At 28.3% G+C, this 13,552-nt stretch overlaps 3 protein-coding genes across 7 annotated transcripts; 1 reads left to right on the plus strand and 2 right to left on the minus strand.

Annotated features, from left to right (window-relative positions):
- Positions 1 to 35: 35 nt before the first annotated feature.
- LOC114132656 (dolichyl-diphosphooligosaccharide--protein glycosyltransferase subunit DAD1) lies at positions 36 to 1,602 on the minus strand. The gene is made up of 2 exons (XM_027998167.2): positions 1,183 to 1,602; positions 36 to 273 (listed from the first exon to the last, which is right to left on the minus strand). Exons 1-2 carry the CDS (start codon positions 1,388 to 1,390, stop codon positions 143 to 145), a joined length of 339 nt encoding a protein of 112 aa, XP_027853968.1. The 5' UTR covers positions 1,391 to 1,602; the 3' UTR covers positions 36 to 142.
- Positions 1,603 to 3,897: 2,295 nt separating this feature from the next.
- On the plus strand, positions 3,898 to 10,633 carry LOC114132648 (microtubule-associated protein RP/EB family member 1). 5 transcript variants are annotated; one of them, XM_050199856.1, is made up of 7 exons: positions 3,898 to 4,264; positions 6,009 to 6,182; positions 7,558 to 7,664; positions 7,879 to 8,113; positions 9,352 to 9,440; positions 9,510 to 9,659; positions 10,465 to 10,633. In XM_050199856.1, the coding sequence occupies exons 2-7, from the start codon at positions 6,023 to 6,025 to the stop codon at positions 10,525 to 10,527; spliced, it is 804 nt and encodes a 267-aa protein (XP_050055813.1). In that variant the 5' UTR covers positions 3,898 to 4,264; positions 6,009 to 6,022; the 3' UTR covers positions 10,528 to 10,633. The 5 variants fall into 5 exon arrangements, with proteins under 5 accessions (XP_050055813.1, XP_027853956.2, XP_027853957.2 ...); XM_027998155.2 differs by lacking the exon at positions 7,879 to 8,113 and adding an exon at positions 8,961 to 9,213 and having other exon boundaries at positions 3,907 to 4,264; XM_027998156.2 differs by lacking the exons at positions 3,898 to 4,264; positions 7,879 to 8,113 and adding exons at positions 5,039 to 5,187; positions 8,961 to 9,213.
- Positions 10,634 to 10,840: 207 nt separating this feature from the next.
- LOC114132650 (ubiquitin-like modifier-activating enzyme 5) lies at positions 10,841 to 13,419 on the minus strand. The gene is made up of 7 exons (XM_027998159.2): positions 13,083 to 13,419; positions 12,864 to 12,999; positions 12,168 to 12,364; positions 11,916 to 12,102; positions 11,657 to 11,784; positions 11,375 to 11,589; positions 10,841 to 11,293 (listed from the first exon to the last, which is right to left on the minus strand). The coding sequence occupies exons 1-7, from the start codon at positions 13,232 to 13,234 to the stop codon at positions 11,043 to 11,045; spliced, it is 1,266 nt and encodes a 421-aa protein (XP_027853960.2). The 5' UTR covers positions 13,235 to 13,419; the 3' UTR covers positions 10,841 to 11,042.
- Between the last annotated feature and the right edge of the window lie 133 nt (positions 13,420 to 13,552).

The raw sequence follows: 13,552 nt of genomic DNA on the forward strand, positions 1-13,552 counted from the left end.
ATTTTTGATGAATAAAAAATATACATATAAATGTGTATAAGTATAAATTGTATTTATTTAATCCTTTATTTACACAAAATGTTTTTAGAAAAAAAAAATGGAACAATAAAATATTTTTTTAAATTTAATTTTTATGTTGAATTTAACCAATGAAGTTTACAATAGTTAAGTGAAGCACTATATGTGCAAAAATAAAATCAGCAAATCCACGTTCTGGACTTATATCACTGAATTGTGCTTTGTTTTGTGGATTTGCTTGTAATCGCAAACATACTGAAAAAAAAATTAAAATAATTAGTTAAGATTTTGCATAAATAATTAAAAATAGAGAAAATAATTGAACTAATGATATCTAATATTTCTATAAATAAATATTTTACAATCTTGTTAAAAAATTGTAAAATAAATAAGACAGATATAGATACTTATTACATCAAATTATTGATATAATAATACATAAATGTATTATATTGATCGTTATATTTTAGTATTAAATTAGGGAAATACCTAATCCATTTAAATCGCTAAAATATAAATTGTGTGCAATAGCAAGTTAAAAGACACTGTCAACATGAGTAAACATGACCGGTGTCAATATATTGACATGCAATAATCCATTTTTTATTACGCCTTGATTAAAAACTTAAGACTGTAGACTATAATTTAAAAATTGTATCAGTCATAAGTCATAACAGTATTGACAGTAACATAAAAATGTAATAATTTTACAAGTGGTGGTGGGCACCTGCAGGGCAAACCACGGTGGTCATTGACGTGAACATGTAAAATTGAAAGCAACCATCAAATTATTTACAACATTTTAAAATATTATATAATTCATATGAACATTAAATTTTTGTTAAAATTAATTATTAAATATTTAAAAAATGAATGTAATGATTTTATGGATAGTTAATGCTATAAATTTAAAACCTTATTTAAAGTGGGATTGTAGAAAAATGGGAGTTTCCACAAAGAATTATTAAATATTTAACGAACCAACGTATGATAAATGTTTATAAGATAATGTCTGACGACTGTTGTTTAAAAATAACTCAACAGATCAACAAATGATTGTCAAACTGTAATTGTTTAATTGTAATCTTAGTATGTTCAAAATAAAATTTATAATAAAAAAATTAACAATATTCATTAAAGGTAGTAAGAGTTGTTAGTACTTACCACCGAGTACAAAACAGCTAACTGATGAAATAAAACCACTGAGAAACGAGTTGAACGGGAATGTGCCTACTAAACAACAGTATGCAAACTGTACGATTCCAGTCAACATTATATACAATAAATAAGCATCGATTATCTTAAGTTTTTTGGATGTTGTCTTCGTGTAATCGTCATAAAACTTAGAAACGATTCCTATAATTTTAGCCATTTTCAGAAACTGTTGGATTTTCTAGTGATACACTATAACGAATTAATCGTAATTGACTGTAGTTAAAAAGTAGACGAGTAGAGTAGACTATAGCCAATATGCAGCAACAATAGTTTATAATTAACAAAAAAAAAAAAACAAACACCGTGAAATATTCGATAGATCTAATGTTTACGAGTACCGAGTTGCGATTACCACTATCTTCTACGTGGTCGAGGAGTTATCACCGAGAAATCGGAGTAATCAAAATCGAGTACGTGTTATCAACAACGAACTCGCCGGTTCATGGACGAAACCATTGACATAAAATAATTTATTCACGTCGACTGAAAACCACAAACTGCGCGATCTAATGACCTAATAAGAATAAAAACGGAGCGCGTATTTTATTCGACGATGTAGCCGCCCCCCAAATTTATACCGATTGTTTCGTTTTTACGACGTCATTCTGGTTATTTAATTCTAATACTACAAAAAATAGGTAACTCTGCCGTTCACCAGCTCGCGTATGCGATTTTACAGTTAGTCACAAATCGAGTAAAGAATTATTATACATATATCAGGTACCTACTAACCTACCTATGTGCAGGCTATGTGATATTTAAATTCATCACTTTGATGATAGGTCCTTATACGAAAAACAATAAATTACATCAGAAGAAAATAACAAATAGGTTATTTATGGAACTTGAGCATCGACAACGCGTTGTCATGTTAATAGTGACATCGATTTAACACAATAATTGACATCGAAGTGGTTGAATCCAATGTATCCACCATATTTGAATACTGTATATCAGGGTCTCTCAACCTTTTTAGTGTCGTGACCCCCAAAATAGGTATAAAATATGATCAATCATTTGGCGACCCCCTATCTATATTAAGTACAAATTTAAACACTACAAATATCATATCATTAACCAATTTACCAAAGAAATACCTATACCATTTCGAATATCAATTTATACATTTCATGTGTAGTACCTAATTTAAACTTGTTATATACAGCTATAAGTATTTTTTTTATTCGATAAAAAATCTTAAATAAAAAGGTTCGTTTTGTAAATTCGCGTCTTATTAATTTTTAACCAACGTGATACTTAGTTGAGGTAATCACTACCCCAAAATTAAGAAACGTTGCTGTACATTATACTTTAAAGACGATTTTTAATGTAGCCTTTGTCAAAAAGCGTATAACGTTAAAATATCGTATGCATTCATTAGCGCCAGGAAAGTGTATGCATAGTCATGGGCGCCCATAAATAAAATTTTAGGGGGGGTCAAAATAAAAAATTCTCAAATTTAAAAATAATAATTATATTATGGTAACATTTATTGAGTTACAAGTTTTTAATATTTTTTGTCCAGGGGGGGCAAGTGCCTCCTCCCAATGGGCGCCCATGTGCATAGTTCATATAGGTATGAGAGTGTACCCAAACTATGGTACTAATGAACTATTATTTTTTTTTTATAATATTCACTGATGACTAAAATTCTGGCTATTGATTCCGGCAAAATGTTAACATGTACAATAATTATTTTGTAGTGACAACAATTTTTTTTGATTTTACTTTATTTTATTAGTGGGAATGTATTTTTTCGAAATTTGTAAGTAAATTATATTTGTATCATCATGTTTACTTGTTGTGCCCAAGTGGTATAAATTGTAAATTTTGTTTACAAAAAAAATTATTTAATCGATTTAAATTTAATAATATAATCTATTACCTACTTGGCTACTTATTATTAAAACACGATTATATCATGTAAATCTAAAAATTATAATAGACACTAACTATATTAATTATTATCATATTCATAACAAGAGATTTTATGAATAAAATAATAAAAAAATTAAACTTAAAACAATGGGAAATTATAGGATGTTTTTTAAAGTTCTAGGTACTTTTTTTATAGTAAATCGATTGGACGACCTTATTTGTTCGTATTCTTGAAGATACTTGGAACAGGTAATTCAGAATTCTCAAACGTCATGAAAAATGAACGTATATCTATTCAAAATATAATCTAGTAATATTTATAAATCAATAATCTAAACATTTTCAATTTTTCAAATAAGTACCTAATATATTATTTTTATTTGTCTAGGAGAGTTGTAGGGAAACTATGGTGGATCAAGTGTTCAAGTTTATAGCATAAAAATTGTTGAAGTTACTACTGCACGAAGTACGTCGTCTACACAATACGCACATATAATTCATTAATCATTTATTAAAATTTATAATAAAATGTACATAAATTCGAATTTCAAAATAATTCAATTTAATTATAAACACTTTATTTTAGAGATTTTTAGAAATCAACGTTGGCTCAACTGCTCTCCTAAAAATCGAATTGCTGTTATCACGTTTCAAGAGGGAGTTTTTGAGTAATAAATTCTGACACTACAACTATTACTCGTTGACCGGTTTTTATGGCGAGGGTCCCGCGCAGTTGTTTGTTTACCTGGTAACTGGTGTTGTTCGAGCTACCGCAAAAAGAAAAAATTACTCGTCGGCAGCCGTCGTCGTAGCCGAGCCCGTCATCGCGAATCCCGACGTGATTCGTCGAGTGGGAAATTTCCGATTTTTTCGTTTAATTTTTTTTTTTTTTATTATTATTTAGTAACAAGTATCGTCTTCTGTCCTCTCGTTCTTTGATCAAGAATTCGGGACGATTAATTACGACTCTCGTTAGTCGTTACATTTAGTGATCACTCCTTTATCGCTTCAGTCACTCACTCTGACTGAGCATTTCGAGCACACGGACAATAATTGAGAAATCGTACTCACGGCGAACACCGATCAAAATATAAAAAAGTTACAGTACAAGACCGGACGACAACTGCATTCGACGGCATCGTCGTTTCTGCAGGTAAGTGCATTTACAAATTAGTCCTCGTTATTACTCGTTCGTTCTCGTTTTGCCGCACACTGAGTAGGCGTCGGTCAATTGCAATCAATCTATACGATCGTTTTTTAACGGCAACTTCGCCTTATACAGTAATCCAGCACGGTCAGTGTACCTCCCCGCGGGCGCCCGATGACGTGACCTTATTCGTAAGTTGTAACCGCGTTTGCCGCACACCGTTGTGCATGTAACATATACCCTACCCATTCTCCCACGTAATCTTGGTGGGGGAGGTGAAGCGGCCCGCCGATTTCCTCGCGTACCGCAAAGGTCGTTATTTTTTATAAAAATTAAAATTTTGTTAAGTATCTAATATTTGTACATATATCATCAAAACCGTTCTCCAGAGATCCAGACTACAGACGCGTGATAACGTTTTTCGCGCTAATAGAGAAGCCTTTAAAGTTTCTTCTCGTACGACACTGGCAACCGACCGGCTACTATAACTGAATTTGAATCGGTGGCCGTTGTAAAACGGTCCATTTCCTCCCGTTTCGAGTCAAAACAGTTTTTGAACGTGATACTGTGAATCGTTTTCGAGTTCATCGACTGATTTGACTTATTTAAACACTTTTAATTTTCTAACGTCTAAATTGTTGCCGTTAAACGTCCACCGCCCTTCTTGCCGATGATTGTCGCGCGTTGTCTCAGCACACCCATCTGTAGACGTTCCTTTTATTATTACTATTAATTATTATCATAATTTATCATTATTATCATCGTCATCGCAGTTGTAGTCGCCGTTACAATATAGGTAGTTTCTAGTTGCTTTAACCTTAAATCTATCGGATGCCGTTTTTCAAGGTTTTTCCAATTTGTTTGTCACCCGCAATCCGCATTACCATTTACCTCCTAATCGCCTGATTGTTTCACTTAGTGCATATATGGTAATATTTTGTTTGTCGTCTATTGATATTTATAACGCTGACGGTCGTCGTCAGTCGTCACCATATTTTGAATTCAATAATAACTACGTTATCACGTTCGCTAATAATTACTTGTTTTACTCCGTTCCAGTACCCAATTAGCGCAAGTACCGTATATTTTCATAAATTATAATATGAAAAACCGTTAGATGCTACATAACACATTTTCTAACATTATAATAATCGTAATTTAGAATTAAAAATAAATTGTGTTTTTATTTAGGTATTTTAATTTGTATCACTTAATAAAATTGCGATTACTGCTTTCTTGTATGAAATTGATGTCCATACAATGAAATAAAATGTATTTACTTATTTTAGTTATGTCTGTATAATACAGGCATGAAAATGAAGTACTTCAGGGAAATATTTTGTTGGGTATCTTGTAATATTTGAAATACTTATAAATTATACAATATAAATAGTTCAATCTGTAAAATTAATAGTTACTTGTATATAATACCTATTAAAATAACATGTGGGAGCATTTTTTTTAAATAGTGTGTAGGCACTTAATAAGCAATTAAGCAATTGATGAATATTAGAACCATCTTGGATCTTCTTCTTAAGTGCTTAAAACTGTTGTAATATTCTTATAGCAATTATTATAATATTAATGTGGGATCATTGTTATATTATGTGAATCTATGAATTAGAAAAAAGTAAAAATAGTTACCTATATTGTATTTTATTTACTTAATACTTTTTAAAAAATTTGTTTATTTATCTATATTTCCTATTAATCTAAATTATTATTATAAAAATATTTTATACAATTTTAGAACATCAATCAAATATGGCTATAAATGTGTATTCAACTAATGTGACTTCTGATAACTTGAGTCGTCATGACATGTTAGCGTGGGTAAATGATACTCTGTCTGCAAGTTTTACAAAAATAGAAGAACTATGTTCAGGAGCTGCTTACTGTCAATTTATGGATATGTTATTCCCTGGTAAGTAATTTTAATTCATAAATTAAATAGAAAATATTTAATTTATATTATTTAAAATTTAAATGTATACAAAATAATATTACCTATAGGACATATACTAGTAAGTTTTAATGATCAAATTTTTTCTTTGTTATACTATCTTAATATAATTGATAATATTATTAATTAAATGTATATTAAATAATAAAGAACATGTGTCTAAATGTTCCATTTCATATCCATCTTTATGATTTACCAATCATATGTCTAACGAACCAATTTTTAGGTTAATTTAATTAGTTAATATGAACCCCACCTAAGAACAAAATCAAATTGCATCTTACATGTGATGTGTATTTCTAAAAAATTAAGCTTAATGATTCAAATTTTTATGCATAGTACAATTGAAAAGATAACATTTCATTAATTTAAAAAAATATATGTATATATTGTTACTATATAGTAGTTTTTATACTAACATTATTTTTATTTGAAGTCAATATGTTAATTAAGGTTTTGATTAACATTTGATTAAATAATTACTTATTGTGATGAATATAATAAATCCATAATTTTTATAATTCATTTTATCTAAATATACTTAACTATAAAAAATTCCTTAATTTGAATATTTTAATATAAGTGTAACTATATTTTATAATATTAAAAATATTAAATAATATAAAAAAAATTTATTTTATTTTAATTTAATTTTTTTATTTTTTATTTAAAAATATTAATAATGATTTTTCTTTTGTAAAATATAATGCCATAAAATTCTTATTGAAATATCTTAAATATACTGTATTTTTTCCTGTAAGTGTATAGACATATTTTTAACTTTAAAAAAATTCTGTAGATAGGTTTGGTATCCAATGTTCGTATAAAATTCCTCTTCCAACTTTTTTATTATTTAATTTATATCATTTACAATATTGTTTTTCTAATAGTAAATATATGATTTAAAACCAATTTGTCAGAAACATTTTCTTTTATTTTAACTGATTTCTGTTATATTATTAAATTGAAACAAACCATAATTTTAATGATTGTTTCACTTATTCATACAATTATGTTAAAATATAAATTTGACCTTCGTAGCATCATAAACTTGTCTCTAAACCTAGAATTGTTTATTGTACTTTTTTATATGTTCATAATTGAAATAATTATCCATAAAAAAGTATTATATTAGTACTTAAATTTACATACCTTAATGAATAATTTTGACTGTGTTTATTTATAATAAATAGTTATAGTTAATATTATTATTTATATAATAGTATATAATCATATAAAATAGTTTATGATTATAGATTATATCAACTTTTCATAAAGTTTTATTTATATACTTTTTAATTTTTTATATATTAGATTGTTATCATTGATTTTTTAGGTAGTGTGCAAATGAAACGAGTCAAATTTAGAACAAATCTTGAACATGAATATATACAAAATTTTAAAATACTCCAAGGAGCTTTCAAAAAAATGGCAGTTGACAAGGTATGTAACTATTAATTTTTAAATATGTAATTTATTAAGAATTAAAATAAGTCAACATTTTACTAGAAAAGATTTAACTTGGGTAGTAACAATATAGTACATTTTATGAATAGTAATTTAATAACATATTGTGTATCAGTTATACTATACTGGGTATTCTAGTTTTGGGTTTTGTATTTACCCTCAATTGGGATGGTAAACAATTACTTTGCAGGTGATACCTGTTGACCGCTTAATCAAAGGACGTTTCCAAGACAATTTTGAATTTTTACAATGGTTCAAAAAGTTCTTTGATGCTAATTATGATGGACGTGATTATGATGGTCTTGATGCACGTGGTGGTGTTATGATTGGCTCTGGTGCTGCAGAAGTGTGTGGTTTTCAAGCACCTCCACCATACCGTGTACCACAAGCTGCTCGTGCTTATAAAAGCCCGTCCTATGGACATGGTATTCATATATGCTCGGTTTTTGTGTGTTTATTAGTCAGGATAATATAATTAGTGAACGTTCAAAACTTAGTTTGATCTTTTTTTTTTCATAAAGAAATAAAGTAAATGTTTATTTACTCATTTAAAATATAACTGCATGTTTATAATAGCAAATAAATTATATGGAATGTATACAATTTTCTCCATGATTAAATTAAATTTTAGTTAATGATGTTATTTAAAGTTTTATTTTATTTAATATTTTTTTTTTTTTTTTTTTATTGTTTTTCTTATTTTTGATTTAAAATACATTTTTATTTTTAATGGGATTAAATATTGCGTGATAGAGGTATTATATTAACTCACAATTATAGATTACATATTGTTCACTATATTTTGAAAATCGTATATAATTTTAATAGAAATTGTATTTATTTTTATTTTTAAAATCATAAAGGATTAATTAGGTTAGGTATATGTGTTTTAGAAATATTTCATGATAAATAATAAACTAGGTAAAATAGATACTTTTAAAAGAAAATTAATCAAATATTTTTTCATTGTTTTGTTCTCATGATATAATGTCTAAAATGCTAATAAATCTTAAAAATTAATATTGTTCAGTTCTTTTAGATTGAATAATTTTTGTATTTTAATTTTAACATTTTATTTCATAAGTTTTGGTTACCAATTATTAAAATACATCAATTATTTTTTAATGTATATAATTGTTGAGATTGAAAATTTGTGGAAAAAAGCTTAACAAGTTGAAAAATAGTTGATAATTAATTAATTATTATTATTTTTAGTTATTTATTATTATTTTTTTTAAATTTCATCTTTTTTGTTTTATTTTTATTTTGCAGATAGTACCTATAGATAGGCTGGTCAAGGGGCGTTTTCAGGATAATTTCGAGTTTTTGCAATGGTTCAAAAAATTTTTTGATACCAATTACCAAATGAATGATTACGACCCAGTAGGTGCGCGCAGTGGTGAGGGAATGGGAGCAGCCGGCGCAGCAGCCAGAGCAGGTCCTGTCAAAAAACCATCGGCAGCAGTACCGCCTAGAAATGCCACCACCCAAAACCGTTTATTCCGTCCCGCGAGTAACAGCAATAGTTCGTATTTTTAACTCGAAATTATCCCAGATTCCCAATATTATGCTTTGTTTGCTTGGTTTTAGTTTATTATCTTTAATTTACAACTCATTTTTGTTTTAATATACCTATTATTTAATTTACTAAAATTGTTTTTAGTGTCTAATCGTGTACCCTCAACAAGACCAGCAGCACCAGCCAGTCAGCGTGATAGAGGCGATCATAAAATTGATGAACTTACTAGACAGGCAAGTTCAGTCTTAATATAGTTGTATTTTATTACAACAATTCAATGTATTTAATTATTTTGATTTTAGATGAGTGAATTGAGAGTTACAGTTGAGGGTTTGGAAAAAGAACGCGATTTCTATTTTGGTAAATTGCGTGACATTGAGGTGATATGCCAGGAACAAGAAAGTGAACATCCATTATTCTCCAAAGTATTGGAAATTCTTTATGCAACAGAGGTATGTGTGTAAACAGATTTTTATCATCTACAATTAATATTTGATAATAAATGTTCACGTTAAATAGGCTTTATATTGTATACTTATTATGTTTAATTATATACTTAGGCATTATATTGTTTATATTTTGTAATTTATAATACATTTTCATTATAAATAACTAAATATTCACTAGTAGGTTTTTAAGGATTTTTTTTTGGCTAATATTCAATTATTTTGTTAAGAATTTTGTGCTTATTATTGGCTAAAAACATTAGTCACTGGACATTCCAAAAATATATTTAACTTAACAATTTTGTTCTAATTTAAACCACTAGACGCAATGCAATTAAATGTTTAAATACAATTTTTAACAGCTGAACCCGGCAAGTAAAATTTATAAATATATTTAGAATCAAAATAAAATTAATGATTCATTGATTCACTTTAGTAACCATAGTTATTCTTATTCATAATAATTAATGCTCTATCAACATCATGTAATGTGTGTTAGATAAGGACAGAAAATCACTGAGTGGATTCCCTCAATTTAAGCATATAAAAAAATTACGTGTTAATATAAGCATTTTTAGGTAATAGGAATTGTCTCCTTATCCTAAGATTATCTGGATAATGATTAACATTGTTAAAATAAAAGTAATTTTGCTTTAATTTCCATGGTTTAATAAAAGTTAATAGCACATTTATCACATAAGGGGATAATTCCTTTTCGTCCATCAGTACATTTTTTCAATATTGCTTACTTTATAAAAATCTATTTAATCTAATCAACAATTGCTCTAAAGAAAATTATATTTTATTTTAGGAAGGATTTGCTGCTCCAGAAGAGGTTGATACTAACAACCATGATGATGATGAAGCTTACTAATAGAGTCTCTTATTTAATTTTTTTTTACTTAATTATGATTTTTTTTAATATTTATTATATTTTACAGTACGCTATATAATAAACTGCTAAAAGCACATGTTCAAAATTGTGTACAGTCTTATTTTCTTTTTTATAATTTTTTAAAGATAACCGTTACTATGGCTCAACTTATTTAAGCGGCCCATCCATTATAATATATATATATATCAATAAAAATTAATATTTTTATTTATATAATTTTTAATTTAATAAAATTGCCTGTTATATATTCAACAATAAAAATTATAAAAAAAAAAAAAAAAGTAAACAATAATTTGTATCACACAGTATTTTTTTTTTATAACATGTTACATACAATACATATTTTATTAAATTATTATTAAGTATCTTAAATTGGAATTTATGTATGGATTAATATAAAATACTTTATCATTGGTCTATATTGGAAAAAATGTTAAATTACAAATGGTTTTATGAGAGGTGAATTAGAGACAAATTTTTAACGTAAACTGTAATCATAACAATGATAATTGTTCTCTTAGATCATCTACGCTTAATTCTGTTTCTTTCACTAAAGATTCTTCATTTGGAGCTGTTTGATCACCAGATTGGTACGCAAACTCTATTCCATCATTCAGTGATAGGTATTCTTCTTCACTCTTTATGCTATTATTTTTATTTACATTTTCAGTTTTTGATGTTTCTGTTTCAATGAGTTCAGTTGTACTATTTGACACTATTGGTTTATCTTCTGCTAATGATATGCCTTAAATATTTATTTTTTAATTAGTCAGAATGAAATTGTAATTAGTTGTGATATGGGTATTTAATATATTTTAATACTAACCCCATTCATTATTTTCGTGGGTAACTACATCTTCAAGTGGATCTACATTTGTGCATTCGGGTTCCTCTTTAACTCTATTTTTAAACTCTGATTGTTGTTTTAAACAGAAATTATCACTACAATTTGGATTTGGTTTAATCATCATGCTTGGAAAGAAATCAGATAAAGCATTATATCCTAAGTACCAAGAAACTGTTCCAAATCCCAATAATTTCCTATAAAAAAAATAAATCCATTTATAAATATTAATCACTAGCCCATTAATAAAATAATAAAAATTACTTTAATGTATTTTGAACGAGTAATCCCGCAACGACACCCATTGTAGTCGGCAAACTTGCTGCACAAACTCCATCCTTTTTTAATGTTTTTTCATCTATATCTGAAGCTACAACTAATGGAGGTGCACACTAAAAATTATTGTAAAATAATACTGTGAATGAATATTACTCATGATTTATTGGACATAAGATAAATATAAATTCAAAGGTGTCATATTATGACAATGTTTTTTTTGGTATCTATGTGAAAAATATATTACCGCAAAGCAAGCAGATTCTCCAGGCACAATGTACTGAATATGTCCGCATACAGCATTTTCACTAACACCCGATTCAAACCATTTTAATCCTAATTCATTGCATGCTGTATTAATTGTCATTCGAGCTTCGTAATTGTCTACACAGCTCAATACCAAATCAACTCGTTCACCATTAATTCCTCCAGTCCTATTTAAAGACAAAATAATTGTAAGTAATTTTTCATATCTTAAAACAATGTATTTGAGTCACACTTTAAGACGTTCAAGAACTCTTCAAATTGGGTGGTTAACGTAATGTTTGTATTGTATGTTTCAATCTTAACATCAGGGTTAATTTTTGTCAATGTCATTGAAGCTGCTGTAACTTTGCTCAGACCTGCTTGAGATGGTTGGTAGAATAGGCGGTTCATATTAGCTAGTTCTACTTTATCATAGTCAAACAGTATTAACTGAAATCAACACACGTGTCAAAAAAGACAAAATAAATATCAGAACAATATTTCTTTTCTTTCTTAGACCTATGCAGGCAAAACATAGTAAATTTGTATTCAAATGTGTTGTTAGCTGTTAGCTTTAATATTAAGAGAAAATTGACCCAATATTAAATTTGAATTTAAGGCAAATTCACCAACAGTGTTTGTTTATTTCATATACTGACAACCCCAACAAAAAAAAATGTATACAATATTCTTATTTCCCTTTATTATTTATTCCTATGGCATGCCCCCTTGAAAATATACAATACCCCCACCCACTCATGGGATAAAAGATCTAAAATAATTTCTGTTTACTAATAGTTCAAAAGTTCAAAACATAAGATTAGTTCTGCTAAACAACAATTTGTAATATTGCTTATGAATCAGAGAGGAAACAATTATGAATTAATAGTGTACTGATATTCTTTTTAAAGGAAAAATATCTGATACACTATTTATTAACAAACACTACCTTTCCTATGCCGCAACGTGTAAGCATCTCTGCAGTAACGCTGCCGACTCCACCGACGCCAACCACGACCACAGTGTATTTCCTGATATCCTCATAATTCTTCACAATGCCCATTCGTTGAAGGGCCATTAATCGGCTGTAATCATTGGAATTGTCACGTCAAATACAATAAATATTAAATTATTAACCTCAATAATAGACGTCATAAACAGCTCTCACCTGTAGGGGTTCGAGTCAACCACTTCGGCGGACATCTCCCGGACTTTATGCTCCGCCGTCTCGGTCATGACTGGCGCTTCAGTTAACTCCATCAGAGTCTTCTTGAAGTTTTCGATGCGTTTTTTAATGTTTTCCACATCTTCTAGAGACATCTTAGTAATCAGACAAAAATCTTACACAAAGCTCTCGGTTAAAAATAATTCGACTGCAGTCAATAAAACGTCTTGGAAAGAGTTCCCAAATACTAAGTGGAAACACCAAAACTGTGAACTGTGTACTAATGGTAAAAAGTAAAAGTTGTACTACACCAACACCAGTGACAGTGTATGAAGCAGCTTACGCGTGTCACGAATCACGATAACTCACAAAAATAACGAAATAACTACCGCACTACCGCAGATAACACCGTACCGAGCTGATAAGACGTAACGGACACGACTCTCGAGTGTTCGTTAGTATTATCTAAAACT

The sequence above is a fragment of the Aphis gossypii genome, chromosome 2, assembly GCF_020184175.1.
Source record: "Aphis gossypii isolate Hap1 chromosome 2, ASM2018417v2, whole genome shotgun sequence".
Classification (NCBI taxonomy): domain Eukaryota; kingdom Metazoa; phylum Arthropoda; class Insecta; order Hemiptera; family Aphididae; genus Aphis; species Aphis gossypii.

Coding starts and splice junctions, on each gene's coding strand:
- LOC114132650 (XM_027998159.2), bottom strand. CDS start 13,234: ATGTCTCTAGAAGATGTGGAAAACATTAAAAAACGCATCGAAAACTTC. Junction 12,365..12,863: donor CACGTTGCGGCATAGGAAAG/GTAGTGTTTGTT, acceptor TGTTGATTTCAG/TTAATACTGTTTGACTATGA. Junction 11,590..11,656: donor CTCGTTCAAAATACATTAAA/GTAATTTTTATT, acceptor TTTTTTTTATAG/GAAATTATTGGGATTTGGAA.
- LOC114132648 (XM_027998155.2), top strand. CDS start 6,023: ATGGCTATAAATGTGTATTCAACTAATGTGACTTCTGATAACTTGAGT. Junction 9,441..9,509: donor TTGATGAACTTACTAGACAG/GCAAGTTCAGTC, acceptor TTTTGATTTTAG/ATGAGTGAATTGAGAGTTAC. Junction 9,660..10,464: donor AAATTCTTTATGCAACAGAG/GTATGTGTGTAA, acceptor ATTTTATTTTAG/GAAGGATTTGCTGCTCCAGA.
- LOC114132656 (XM_027998167.2), bottom strand. CDS start 1,390: ATGGCTAAAATTATAGGAATCGTTTCTAAGTTTTATGACGATTACACG. Junction 274..1,182: donor TAGCTGTTTTGTACTCGGTG/GTAAGTACTAAC, acceptor TTTTTTTTTCAG/TATGTTTGCGATTACAAGCA.